Raw genomic sequence first — 15792 nt, forward strand, 5'->3', positions numbered from 1 at the left:
TTTGTAAATAATATAAAATTAAAACTAGAGTTGAGATGTACCAAATATTTTCTCAGTTTAATAATAACCAAAATGTTTTTATTTTAATATTTATGTTTCCTTTCTGACATAATAAAAATCCAAGTATTTCCGGTGTATAATTTTCCTGTTTAGTAAATTTTATGCTTCATCTGCATTTAAATGACTTTAGTTAAATGTATGTCCCCAATTTCTAATGCATTTTAATTATTCTTACTTTTTCATTTTATGATATGACGATGGCGTATATTAAAAAGATGAAATCATTTTTAATCATTGATAAACCTATTGGGAAAAATAATAGCTTTTTAACAATCTCAAACTCGGTTATAAATAATAACTTACCTGCGCATTATATTTAAGGTATATTCCGAGTGCGTGAGACCATAATGGTTGCGAGTTGTTGAAGCTATAATGGGTATTGTGTGGCTTCTAGCTTCGGGCTGTGAAGTCGAGTAGTTGATTGTCATTGTCAACAATGAACAGCTTTTTTTTCTATCTTTCTTATACTCTATCCGAAACTTTCACTCACCTTACTGCTTGCTGTTAATTAAACGTTTTTGTATATACCGGTCTTCGTTTCGTCTGCAAAAATTCTCGTCCTCTATTTGGTGCCATTCAATCAATGAATTATCAAAACAATTAATGAATAGCATTGAAAGTTCAAGTATCGTTCAATTATTCTTTCAAGCGGAAATTATTCTAAGGAGTTTTTATTTGAATATTGATCATTATATGAGATAATGAAAGTTGTTTGAAATCTTCGTATGTTCTCACGCTATAAGGCCTTTCATATTTCGTGTCAATGATTCTTAGTTTAATGTATTCATGTTCATTCACTAATAAGTTTAATTGATTGAGTTAATCCTCGGTTTTTCAACTGATAGCTTTAAATATTTATAAAAACTTTTTTTAATAATTAAAAAAAGTTTTATAATTTATTAGCGTTTAAAATAGTAATTGATAGCATTTTTAAATTAGAAAATACTTACGATACGATTTTCTTATATTTTTATCATAAAACTAAAGGAATTCTAGCAGATTTTAGGTTTTGTTGATTTCGGATACTCGAATCCGAGTTTTGCCGGTGGTCAAATCCGCATTCTTTTTCTGTAGAACTTATAATTTGAAATGATTAAAACCAGTATTTATCTCTAGTCTTAAGTAGTGGGGAATTACATAGTTTGGAATGGTACTAGTTAAAAAATTCTGTGATATATCATAGGTTTATTTTAGCTTAAATATTTGTAGAAAAATACTTTTTTTTTCGTAGAATCGCTACAGAATTAGAATAAAGAAAAATTGATTTTTATCTAAAATAAATTAAATAATAATCTTGTTATTGTAACAATATCTTATTTGCAGAAGTATAAAATTTGTACTTTTGATTTGGTTTTGTTTTTTCAGCATCAATATGATGAAAGCACTCATTATTATAGATTAAAAACAGAATGTTTGTTTTCGTGTGTAAACACTTGCGAAATGTTTAAACAAAATTAAATGAAACTTAAAAGCTTGAAAATAGTTACTGATACATTTAAATGACTTTGTACGAACAAGTAAGGGCCATTAAATTTGAACTTAAAATGCATAAATTTAATTGTTTCATTTACTTCGAATATTAGAAGATAATATTATTAAGTGTTTTAATTTAAAACATATATACATACGGAATCTTCAAATTTACTATAATATTAATAGATAATCGATGATTGATTGATTTTTCCGGTTTCAATGATTGCTCATTCCAGGGAACCTTATTCTCAGTGGGGTCGACGAGATAACTGAAGAATGTGGAACGATATCCGATTTGACTATCCGGAATAAATAATGGCTATAGGGTCGTTAATACAGAATAATAATTCAAAATTTTCCTATTGTATATAGTAAACAATAATAATTAATTTTCATTTAAAGCTTCCGGAGTTTTTCGTTATGAAAGAATGTAATGTAATCTGTTAGATTTTAAATATTTTTCTCAACTAAGAATTATTTAAAGTTACATAATAAATACTATAATTAATTACATAATTTGTGGGTAAATCTATTTAATAGTGATTTTATTACGTGTAGTTAAATACTAGTCGATATTTCGTAATTTTTATAGTAAATGCATTTGTCTTTGATAAAAAATTATTAAGGGAAATAGGTTCTTATGTAGTTACGTTTACTGTAGAAATGTATTTTTTATACACAGATTGAATTTTATCATAAAATATATTCAAATAGCTTAGAATGAAATTCTTTTGATATATATGTTTTTTTGTCTGTCAAATGGCTTGTAATAAGCCTACTATACATGACTAGGGTTCGAATCTTTTAGAATCCTCTTAATTTATTATGGATAGCTCGAATCAGAATGTCATTTTTCTTTCTTCGTCTATGCCGGGGTCGATAATATAGGATATTTTCGGGAAATCCATTGAAACTGGTTCATTAAAAATTATTAGTCCAATGGGACTAATTAAAAAATTATTATTTCTATATCACAGTTCTGGATATTGTAAATTTGGACACCGTAAGTAGCTGTTTTTTATGAAAACTGTGTGAATTAATACTGACTTACCGGATTTGTTTATTTATACATTAATAAAAAAAAGAAAAAAAAGGAGATTGATAAAAAAAAGGCGAAGAATCCTTGAAGGAATCGACAGTGAAAAAAGTCTGGGAAATCCTGATCTATGCGATCGTATTACAGATCTGGCTCACCTGAAATGTGCGAAAATTGGATCCTGCCATGTGACCCATTGCATACTTGAGAGTGCTGCCAGTTAAACAAAGCAATATTTCATTTTATGGTTTAAGCCTGAATGGGTGCGTTCGTTAAAACGATCGCTCTTCGTCTCAGCTACTACGGGAGTGAGCTGCTGTTTTTAGGCATTTAGAAACGATGATGAAAGGAAGAAATGTCGGCGTCCGTACTATCGATAGTATCGTGATGGAGGTATCTATGAATTTAAAATATGCGTTTTTAGAGACAAAAGTTAAAAGAAGCGTCCCAATTGTAAAATTTAACTATAAAATGGATTATCTTGCCGACACAGTATTTAAAGTAGTCACGAAAAAATTAGAATAACTGCTACCAATCGAAAAAAAAAAAATTGAGATGACACTTACATCATCATTGTACACTAACGTGCGCTTTCACAACTTATAAATTGTCATTTATAAAACCACATAATGGACACTGAAACGAAACTGTCTGAGCAATGGAGGGGTGCGTTCTTTTATTCCTCCGCGTAACTCCGCGCGAGCGACATCCGTTTAAAAATTCCTGTGGAACGCGTTCCTAAATTCCGGTCGGAGTGCGCGCCGTCGAACGGCAAAAACGGCCGCTTGTGGCAGTAGTTTGCGGTGGAAAGCAACATGGCGTCCTCCATGGCTCAGATAGTTTCGTTTCGGGGGTCCATTATGTGGTTTTATGAATGAAAATTTAGAAGTTGTGAAAGCGCAGGTTAGTGCCCACGCGGTGATGTAAGTGTCTGTTCGACTTTTTTTCGGATGATAGCCGGCATTCTAATTTTTTCGTGGCTATTTTGAATGCTCTTTCAACAAATAATCCATTTTATGGTTAAATTTTACAATTGGGACTCTTCTTTTGCCTTTAAAAGCTCATATTTTACAACTATAGATTCCTCAGTCACGATACTATCGATAGTGCGGGCGCCGCCATCTTTCTTTCTTTCTTTCTCTCTCTCTCTCGTTTATATGGAGAATGCAGCCTATGATCGCTTTTTCTCCGAATTGCAGCGCCACCTATTAGGTGAAGCGACCCGAACGATGAATATACTGTTCTAGAAGGTGTATATGATACCTCGAGGACATATCTGCCTGAGGCCAATACAGAGGAGTCCTTTCTTTCTTTCACCGTCGTTCCTAAATGCCTACAAACAGCAGCGCACTCCCGTAGTAGCGGAGACGCATAGCGACCGCTTTTAACGAACGCACCCGAGGACGCCATGTTGCTTTCCCGTAAACTGCTACTACGAACGGCTGTTTTTGCAGCCCGACAGCGCACACTTTCGAGGAATATAAGAACACGATTCGCGGGAATTTTTAAACGAATGCCATTTGTGCGGAGTTATACGGAGGAATAAAAGAACGCACCCTATCATTTAACTTCACTAAGATCAATATATAATAATAAAAAATTTTTTCACTTGAAAAATAGAATTTTACTAATATATTAATATTCAACTTTAAAAATAATTAATACTGAAGTTTGAGATTTTGTGTAATAATTCGGCATAAATTCGATCATTTGCGTCAATATCTTTTTACCACCAAAGAAAATATGCAAAAAAAAAAAACAAAAAAAAATAACAAGTTAATAAAACTAAACTAAACTAAAACTGAAATAATAGTAAATGACGTAAAACAAAAAAAGTCTAAAAACTTTTTACAACTTAAAATTACAATAGATTTTTATTCCAGAATGCAACAAACAGCATGACCATTAAGAAATTAACGGATAATCATTTGACAGTGGCATAGCGTGGGTGTCAGCCGCCCGGGACGGAGGAAAGTTTCGCCGCCCCCTTATTTAGGTTATCTCAATTTAAAAGACTAAAATTCAGTTTCGTCACAGAATAAGTAATGAAAAATTACGTGCTCGTTTCAATCGGTCCGAATCGTAGGTGCGACAAAAATATGAAATGAAATGGTTCAAATTTTTACAAGATATCATTATTATTTATTGTGAAATTTTTCCGCCCCACTACGCTACGCCACTGCCATTTGAAAATTAATGAACTAAATAGATATTATTAGATAGCTGTCATTATTATAATAAATCTCTGAAAATTTTTCCAAAATACTGTACAATAGATACAGTTTCTTGCCTTTTAAGTAATAATATGAATGCAAAATGCCGAAAAAATTAAAATATTGAATGTTTAAGAGAAGGTATCTAATGTAGCTCAAATTAAACTGGGTTTTATGGTTTTATACTATTTAAAGTAGAAAACCGCATTTCCTCGCAACGTCGGGTTGAAAAGAATGGGAAACGTAAAAATATACTATACTGTATATGATAATGTAATTTAGAGTAACGGGTAAAAAGTTTAACTAAAATTCTACCTATTCAGATTAGCGTCAGATAGCAATTTCTATTTCAAAGTTCACGGAAACATATTTTGAAATAAAATTATAAATATTGTCGAATGTTGAGGAAAGTAGTGAGCTTATCTGCCGAAGAATAATTAGCAAAACTCTGGTTCCAACTCACCATCTCTTTCCAAAAGAGATGGTGCGTTTTAACCAGATAATAGTTAAGATCTTGATTTCTACAACATCGAAGCAGACACAAATGACATCGAAATAACCCGATTCAGCGTCTTCTAATTCGGTTAACTTGGAAAACAGTAATTCTTTCAAATGTAGCTGTATCCCATAAATACAGTCAATAAATGATTTTTATAGTTCAGAAAATCTACGGGTAATTAAGGTATTTATTTCAATTTTTACTGAGTCATCTCCTGTTGCAAGGTACCTAAGGTCGGGATTTACTCCGACCTTGAAGCAATTTATATGTTTTAAAAATAAACCTCCAGTTTAATCGATGAAGTACGGTATCTCCGTGTTTATTGTGTTAAATCGAACACGTAAAATGAAGAAAACTTTTAGATTTAAGAACGAGAATACAGTATTTAAAATTTATCTCATTTTTTCCTGTGCTCCATGCCTATACTTTCAAAAATCAAGTTTGAATGTCCGTGCTGTAATAGTATTTTAAGGGAAGCTCGAATCGAGTATTGTTCTTCATTTTTTCTGTTCTAATTGATTCCATCACGAGTGACTTTTTTTATTCGATAAAATTGGAGCCGATCATATTGTCTATAGTACCGCTTTTTAAACTAGTTGATGTAGCAGACTGGGAATATATTTTTCAATTTGCCAGGAATTAGTACCAGATTTTTGTCGTATTAATGCATTATTTTATTCGAGTGCTAGAGAACTCTCTTAACAATCTTTTTATATTTAGATGTATATAGACTATTGCAGTTCGACATAATTATCAATATCATGTGGTTTTTTAGTCCACCATTGGCCGAACGGATAAAACCACTTAATAAATAAACAAACTAAACTAAACAATATGGTTTTTGAAAATAGAGTATTATTTTATATCATGTTTTCCTTTTTGGAAACTCTGGATCTGAAGTGAATGGCTCACAGACGGGCATTAATCTGTAAATCATCATATTGAACACCATTGGTTTGTTGTGTTCTAGTGTTTCGCGCCAATGAATCGTAAAACAATCATTTGATTATAAATTAATTTTTTTTAATTGAAAAATTATTTTTAGAAATATTCGGATTTATTCGTCCCCAAGAAACTTGGCTTCTTAATTTTTCAATTTATTTTCTTTACATGATTCGAAATTTCATAACTGATAAGAAAAATAAATAATTCAAAAGTAAAAAAATATGGATATCATCCGTAAAATAAAAAAAAAAGAAAAAACTGAACGATTTTATATACTGAACTCCTATTATGAATTTTGTTAATTATTAATATTACTAGTCATTAGTTAGCCTATGATAAATAGAAGTACAGTATAAAAAACATAAACAATAGTTTTTATTTATGTAATTATCATTTATAATAGTGGTGCCCAAACTTTTCGATTGGCGGGCCAAATTGCGCATATATGTCATAGGTACAGTACCTACCTATGACATATATGCGGCTACATATACAAAATATATGGGCTACATATATTTTGTATATTTCGTACATTCAAAAAATTAAACCTATTTCTGTAAGTGCTATATCAAATGGATACGAGCCTGATTAACATGTGCTATAAACCAGATTTGGCCAGGGACTGTAGTTTGGATACTACTGGTTTATGAAACCAACGAATTTGAACGCTATTTATAACACTTAAGTAATTTCCATTTTTTAAAAGCTATGGCTTGTTAAATTATAAACTTTACAATGTGGTTCTGTAATTGTTTTACAGTTATAAACAGCTGACTGCACAGTAACTGTTTGGTCTATAAATCATTACTGTGAGGAACAGAGTTCCAGTCATATCCAAACCTATTTAATTTTCATGGATAGTTCGGGCCGATGCGTCGTTCAAATTTCTCACTTATCCGAAGACCGCAAAATATTCTATCATTATGAGGAAACTGCATTCAAATCCGATTTGAACTTTTATAATTTAGTCCAATTGTGGAGACAAACTTTATATGATCCTTCACTTGAGTTGCCTCTTTTGCTACTTACATTACAAGCGAGATACACTTGTAATGATCAATTTTAGATCAATAATAGGCCTACATCCTAGTGCTTTACTACCAATGTATAGTAAAATACTGAAAAAGTGAATTTCTGAAATTCTTTATACAGTCGACCCCCCTATAAGATATAGATACGTTCCAATTTATTAGGAATCCGATTTCTTACAAGTCGTTCCAATCACAGCCCGACACGTGTCAAGTTTACGGACTNGAGAAATTGCTTTTGCTTTGGATAACTGAAAAACAGTGTGCTGGCGAGTGTATCAGAAGCAATTATTTGCAAGAAAGCTAAAAAGATACATGCTGATCTCATGAAAAATCAAGCACGAACTAGCCAGAAAAGTGAGGTGTTTAAAGCCAGCCATTTTTTTTCATGAGAACGGATTGATCATTTTTACATTACTTCTTATGGGAAAGGTTGGTTTGGTATACGTCCAAACACCAGGAACGGATTAAGGTCGTATACCGAGGTTCCACTGTACTAATTTACTATACTAATAATGTATTTTTTCATACTTTTCGGTTATCAGACCAACCCCAGTCCCCAATTGAATTGGATAATCGATGTTCTACTATATTGACCAAATTATCTAACATAATCGTGCAATCACATTTTATCATATATAGATCATTCATTAATCTGTCTGCTATTACAGCATCCACAAGAGCAAATGGATACTTTCTATAAGCGAAATTTATTTTTTCATGGAAGCTAGCCATGTTAGTTTTTGAATACTCAAGTCTTTCAGGTCATTGAGCTCAACAGTGAAACATCGCTGATGTCAGTCTCAACAGTCCATTTAGAAACGTTTTCTGACTGTTGAGCCAACCATTGAATATAGAAACATATATTATATTACTTACTACCTTGGTACCCAATATACAGGGGGTGCAAAAGTAGGTATACAGTTGAGAATCTGAGAAATACAAATCTCTGGTGTTCATTATTATTAGTTCGTATTCCTTATTTGTGATTTAATTTGTACATAAAATAAATGTTTTTCTTTGTTTTTTTCCATAACAACTGTGTACCTACTTTTGCACCCCCCCTGTATATTTTATTTTAGTAATATACCACCAGTTGTAACACCTAAAATAAGTTATAATAAATCCAGTATGCTAGTATAATTCAATAGTAACTTTTAAAACTATTCATTAATTAATTAACAATAATTTCTCTTTATAATATGAAGTCATTGTTCACTGTTTATAAACGTGCAAAATAATAAATCAGCTCCATTTTCTTTTTAAAATCTTTTGTTAAGAAAAAAAGATATGTCTAAAGATTTATTTTCATATTGTGTACAGAACAATTATTATTCATTTTTCACATTTCCTTAGTTAAATATTATCCATATTTCTGTTTAACGAGAAAACTGCGATTTCTGGTCACTAAACACTACAATCCAGAGAAAATTATTATTAATAATATAAAATTCTGTAAAAACCATTATATATAATTACTTCCCATAATTATTCAGTCTTTATTCTCGGATCTTACTTTTATAATATTGTATAAAAATCTTAAAACGAATTTCGATAGGCCTAAAACCACACCATCGAAATAACACGATGTGAATTCATTACAGTTATATGTAGGAATATTTATAACGAAAACTAATTTTCGACTACATTTTTATATACAGTGAATGTAATTTTGTATTAACAAAGCGTTTAATCAAAGATTAATATGGATTAAAATTACAATCTTACCTCGTCCATGGCTAACGTGTAAAAGACAATATCCCAAAGTTCCACGCGCACGGTCACGTTACAAGTCGCAAATGATTTTCGTTGCCACCGCCAGATGGCAGAAGCGTAAGAAAACTATTATAAGTTTTTAAGTTTTATGCGGAGTGTTTCTGTGAAGTGGATTAGTCGGTTTTGTTGTGTAAAAAGCAATAGTTACTTGTCTCACTCGTTTCCATTCCAGTGACGCAAATTTGTTGGTTTGAAGGATAAGGTTGTATAAACGAGATATCGTCTTGAAAAATGACAGGTGACTGTACGAGTGAATGCATCGAGTAAAAAGGTCGTGACACTTCATACACATGTGACATGTTCGAGTATAAAAATCGTTGTTTGATTCACAACATGCCTTTCTAGTTGAAAGTACTTTAAATAAGAATTTCGAAGTTGAATAATAGTCAAGATGAAATGTTTTGGAAAGAGAATCAAGAGCTATCATTGTAAAATCGTTTTGCTGGATGAAACAGAGCTGATTCAAGAAATACAGGTAAGTCATATCTCGAAATAATTACTTTCTAGATTATCTAATCAATTTCATAATAAATAATATGTAGATGTTTTCTTAATAATTAACTTTAAATTTAATTTTCTAATTTAAATATTTTATGATTTAATGTTTTGTTCTCGAAATTTGTATTCATTTTTACATAAGAAAATAATTTTGTTTGTTTTTTTCCAAAAGTGAAAATTCTTTGTAAGTAAAATTCTAAGAAATATACTAGAGAAAAAAATCACTCACAGATCGGAAATCGAGAAAGATGATTGTTTTCCTCCGTAATTAGTATGTAATGCTTTAGTTACGTTACAAAAGAAAAAACACCTGGGTCATTCTTATCCAGCAGGTGTCTTAACGATGAACTTTCTTTCAGATGAAAGTAACTTGTTCCTCAAACAACTCCTGCATAAATAAATATGCATTTGTTGAAATTTGAAGTTTAAACCGGTATCTGTTAATGTAATATAGAGTATAAAAATCCTCGATTTATTTTGCTGTTAAAAATACATATTCAGACGTGATACGTTGAACGAATAACTGTGGAGTTAAAACATATATTATAAAACCAGTTAGTTTTTTAGAGTTAGGAAATGAAATACAGATTTATTGATTCGAGTACTCGGTAATTCAAAATATATAGCTTCAAGAAAATAAATCATTAAAAAACCGGAATCTCACAGGAGGAGAAACCCCGCCCAAGAGATTCCAGTAGGAAAGGCTACTAAGTTTCGTAAACTGATATCACTTCAGTAGTTGAAAAGCTAAATCTGGAATGTGTAATAATAAATCTTAACAGTTTTATATTGAACCGTTTCATTGCTAACATTTAATCCTATTTGGGCATCACAACAAAGCTTACATTCAGTTATTTGAACGCGGTATGACATTTAACGAAAAAAATTCATTTCCAATTTTTAAATGTGAAAAAATTTACAAATGACCATGGGGGAAATACTCTGTAGTTTATTGTAAAAATTTCACAACAAAGAGGCCGTAGAGAAACCCTGGAGAGGGTGTGTCAGACCGTTCCCAAGGGCTCAGGGCTACAGAGATGAAATTACACGGTGCAGTCAGTTAATGCGATCTTCACATACTGGAGGCTTGTAAGAATGATTAAACATGCATCTTTCTTCTAGTGGCCAGTAAAAATCCGATTATCACTATTTAACGCTATCTTTTAATCTAATGCCTGATAAAAACGTTGAACTTTAACCTGAACGGAGCAACGGCCTATACGCCGTCTAGGTACAGAAATATTTGCAAAGATTTAAAAGTAATGTTCAAGTTTGATGTGTGAAAGCAGATTTCAAATGTAAATGACCTTTTCTGTACGTAACCTGTACGGTTAGGTCCTTAAATATTCCCTCAGTTCATCCCTCCTCAAGAGAATTAATTGTTTCTACCAGCACCCACTAATTGCTTCCCTGACACATCTCTCCTCCGTTCTGACCTCCTAGTCCATTTTCTTAGTCAGACAATACTATTTTTTTTTTTTTTTTTAACTATTGTAAAAATAATAGGCCATAAAATAGCTGTAAAAGTAATTTTAATTAGAAATAGAATGTAAACTTTTTTATTGATAACATTTAATTATTTCTTGGTTAAAGTAAATATGATCAATTTATAGAACTTTTTTCCTCTGTATTTTTAAAATACTATATTTGTAAATAATATAAAATTAAAACTAGAGTTGAGATGTACCAAATATTTTCTCAGTTTAATAATAACCAAAATGTTTTTATTTTAATATTTATGTTTCCTTTCTGACGTAATAAAAATCCAAGTATTTCCGGTGTATAATTTTCCTGTTTAGTAAATTTTATGCTTCATCTGCATTTAAATGACTTTAGTTAAATGTATGTCCCCAATTTCTAATGCATTTTAATTATTCTTACTTTTTCATTTTATGATATGACGATGGCGTATATTAAAAAGATGAAATCATTTTTAATCATTGATAAACCTATTGGGAAAAATAATAGCTTTTTAACAATCTCAAACTCGGTTATAAATAATAACTTACCTGCGCATTATATTTAAGGTATATTCCGAGTGCGTGAGACCATAATGGTTGCGAGTTGTTGAAGCTATAATGGGTATTGTGTGGCTTCTAGCTTCGGGCTGTGAAGTCGAGTAGTTGATTGTCATTGTCAACAATGAACAGCTTTTTTTTCTATCTTTCTTATACTCTATCCGAAACTTTCACTCACCTTACTGCTTGCTGTTAATTAAACGTTTTTGTATATACCGGTCTTCGTTTCGTCTGCAAAAATTCTCGTCCTCTATTTGGTGCCATTCAATCAATGAATTATCAAAACAATTAATGAATAGCATTGAAAGTTCAAGTATCGTTCAATTATTCTTTCAAGCGGAAATTATTCTAAGGAGTTTTTATTTGAATATTGATCATTATATGAGATAATGAAAGTTGTTTGAAATCTTCGTATGTTCTCACGCTATAAGGCCTTTCATATTTCGTGTCAATGATTCTTAGTTTAATGTATTCATGTTCATTCACTAATAAGTTTAATTGATTGAGTTAATCCTCGGTTTTTCAACTGATAGCTTTAAATATTTATAAAAACTTTTTTTAATAATTAAAAAAAGTTTTATAATTTATTAGCGTTTAAAATAGTAATTGATAGCATTTTTAAATTAGAAAATACTTACGATACGATTTTCTTATATTTTTATCATAAAACTAAAGGAATTCTAGCAGATTTTAGGTTTTGTTGATTTCGGATACTCGAATCCGAGTTTTGCCGGTGGTCAAATCCGCATTCTTTTTCTGTAGAACTTATAATTTGAAATGATTAAAACCAGTATTTATCTCTAGTCTTAAGTAGTGGGGAATTACATAGTTTGGAATGGTACTAGTTAAAAAATTCTGTGATATATCATAGGTTTATTTTAGCTTAAATATTTGTAGAAAAATACTTTTTTTTTCGTAGAATCGCTACAGAATTAGAATAAAGAAAAATTGATTTTTATCTAAAATAAATTAAATAATAATCTTGTTATTGTAACAATATCTTATTTGCAGAAGTATAAAATTTGTACTTTTGATTTGGTTTTGTTTTTTCAGCATCAATATGATGAAAGCACTCATTATTATAGATTAAAAACAGAATGTTTGTTTTCGTGTGTAAACACTTGCGAAATGTTTAAACAAAATTAAATGAAACTTAAAAGCTTGAAAATAGTTACTGATACATTTAAATGACTTTGTACGAACAAGTAAGGGCCATTAAATTTGAACTTAAAATGCATAAATTTAATTGTTTCATTTACTTCGAATATTAGAAGATAATATTATTAAGTGTTTTAATTTAAAACATATATACATACGGAATCTTCAAATTTACTATAATATTAATAGATAATCGATGATTGATTGATTTTTCCGGTTTCAATGATTGCTCATTCCAGGGAACCTTATTCTCAGTGGGGTCGACGAGATAACTGAAGAATGTGGAACGATATCCTATTTGACTATCCGGAATAAATAATGGCTATAGGGTCGTTAATACAGAATAATAATTCAAAATTTTCCTATTGTATATAGTAAACAATAATAATTAATTTTCATTTAAAGCTTCCGGAGTTTTTCGTTATGAAAGAATGTAATGTAATCTGTTAGATTTTAAATATTTTTCTCAACTAAGAATTATTTAAAGTTACATAATAAATACTATAATTAATTACATAATTTGTGGGTAAATCTATTTAATAGTGATTTTATTACGTGTAGTTAAATACTAGTCGATATTTCGTAATTTTTATAGTAAATGCATTTGTCTTTGATAAAAAATTATTAAGGGAAATAGGTTCTTATGTAGTTACGTTTACTGTAGAAATGTATTTTTTATACACAGATTGAATTTTATCATAAAATATATTCAAATAGCTTAGAATGAAATTCTTTTGATATATATGTTTTTTTGTCTGTCAAATGGCTTGTAATAAGCCTACTATACATGACTAGGGTTCGAATCTTTTAGAATCCTCTTAATTTATTATGGATAGCTCGAATCAGAATGTCATTTTTCTTTCTTCGTCTATGCCGGGGTCGATAATATAGGATATTTTCGGGAAATCCATTGAAACTGGTTCATTAAAAATTATTAGTCCAATGGGACTAATTAAAAAATTATTATTTCTATATCACAGTTCTGGATATTGTAAATTTGGACACCGTAAGTAGCTGTTTTTTATGAAAACTGTGTGAATTAATACTGACTTACCGGATTTGTTTATTTATACATTAATAAAAAAAAGAAAAAAAAGGAGATTGATAAAAAAAGGCGAAGAATCCTTGAAGGAATCGACAGTGAAAAAAGTCTGGGAAATCCTGATCTATGCGATCGTATTACAGATCTGGCTCACCTGAAATGTGCGAAAATTGGATCCTGCCATGTGACCCATTGCATACTTGAGAGTGCTGCCAGTTAAACAAAGCAATATTTCATTTTATGGTTTAAGCCTGAATGGGTGCGTTCGTTAAAACGATCGCTCTTCGTCTCAGCTACTACGGGAGTGAGCTGCTGTTTTTAGGCATTTAGAAACGATGATGAAAGGAAGAAATGTCGGCGTCCGTACTATCGATAGTATCGTGATGGAGGTATCTATGAATTTAAAATATGCGTTTTTAGAGACAAAAGTTAAAAGAAGCGTCCCAATTGTAAAATTTAACTATAAAATGGATTATCTTGCCGACACAGTATTTAAAGTAGTCACGAAAAAATTAGAATAACTGCTACCAATCGAAAAAAAAAAAATTGAGATGACACTTACATCATCATTGTACACTAACGTGCGCTTTCACAACTTATAAATTGTCATTTATAAAACCACATAATGGACACTGAAACGAAACTGTCTGAGCAATGGAGGGGTGCGTTCTTTTATTCCTCCGCGTAACTCCGCGCGAGCGACATCCGTTTAAAAATTCCTGCGGAACGCGTTCCTAAATTCCGGTCGGAGTGCGCGCTGTCGAACGGCAAAAACGGCCGCTTGTGGCAGTAGTTTGCGGTGGAAAGCAACATGGCGTCCTCCATGGCTCAGATAGTTTCGTTTCGGGGGTCCATTATGTGGTTTTATGAATGAAAATTTAGAAGTTGTGAAAGCGCAGGTTAGTGCCCACGCGGTGATGTAAGTGTCTGTTCGACTTTTTTTCGGATGATAGCCGGCATTCTAATTTTTTCGTGGCTATTTTGAATGCTCTTTCAACAAATAATCCATTTTATGGTTAAATTTTACAATTGGGACTCTTCTTTTGCCTTTAAAAGCTCATATTTTACAACTATAGATTCCTCAGTCACGATACTATCGATAGTGCGGGCGCCGCCATCTTTCTTTCTTTCTTTCTCTCTCTCTCTCGTTTATATGGAGAATGCAGCCTATGATCGCTTTTTCTCCGAATTGCAGCGCCACCTATTAGGTGAAGCGACCCGAACGATGAATATACTGTTCTAGAAGGTGTATATGATACCTCGAGGACATGTCTGCCTGAGGCCAATACAGAGGAGTCAATGTACGCACAGTCTGTAAATTCAGTCTTAAGTTTTTCAGTAATTCCGTACGACTGGTAGTATACTAGGGACACCTGAGCCAGAAATGATCTGTAGTTTCTGCCTCCCCACAGAACAAACAGTTAGGGGACTGGACAATACCACGCGAATAAAGAAAGTAGTTGAGTGGGGCCGTACCAGTCCGTAGCCTCGCCAGAAGTGTTTCCGCCTGCCGCGATGAAGCGTGATGATAAGGCCACGGGTCGAAAGGACGGAGATACTCCCTACCCCTGTTCCTATGGACCGAAGCCCAGTGGTCCCGTAACGAATTACGTGTGTCCTGCCATACCGACCGATGAATGTCCCTAGGCAACAGCGGGCCCCTCCAGGAACCTGTTAAAAATCTAAGACCTTTTTTCTTTTTTTTTTCTTTATTTTCTTTCTTCTTCTTCGATGGTGTTTATATGGAGATTTTAGCTCAATGGAGGCTCTTTCTCCGAGTAGACTTGTGTATGATCGCTAGGCGACCGATTAGCCGGCTGTATCGAACAGCCATACGTACGCGCGGGAAATAAATGCCTTCCGGGAGGACTTTTATGGGGAACTGGCCTCCTATTCAGTCGTTATAGGCAAGGAGAAAACCCGGAAAACTCCAAGCAGCCAGCCTGTCCGACCGTGGCGCGAACCCACGACGAACCTCCCAGTCTTTAGGGTCTGGTCACCACTACGATGAGCGGCAACGGAGACCACTCGCCCACTGGTGGGGGC

The 15792-nt window shown here is 32.2% G+C and overlaps 1 protein-coding gene across 1 annotated transcript in view; it reads left to right on the forward strand.

Annotated features, from left to right (window-relative positions):
* The first annotated feature begins 7817 nt into the window (after positions 1-7817).
* LOC111634523 (band 4.1-like protein 4A) overlaps positions 7818-15792 on the forward strand; it is a 102962-nt gene continuing 94987 nt past the window's right edge. Inside the window, exon 1 of the mRNA XM_023379320.1 lies at positions 7818-9505. Coding sequence (XP_023235088.1) covers positions 9422-9505 — 84 coding nt within the window. The 5' untranslated portion in view covers positions 7818-9421. The remainder of the gene's footprint in view (positions 9506-15792) is intronic.

The sequence above is a fragment of the Centruroides sculpturatus genome, unplaced genomic scaffold (assembly GCF_000671375.1).
Source record: "Centruroides sculpturatus isolate CEXI.00-Female unplaced genomic scaffold, Cexi_2.0 scaffold901, whole genome shotgun sequence".
NCBI classification, from domain to species: domain Eukaryota; kingdom Metazoa; phylum Arthropoda; class Arachnida; order Scorpiones; family Buthidae; genus Centruroides; species Centruroides sculpturatus.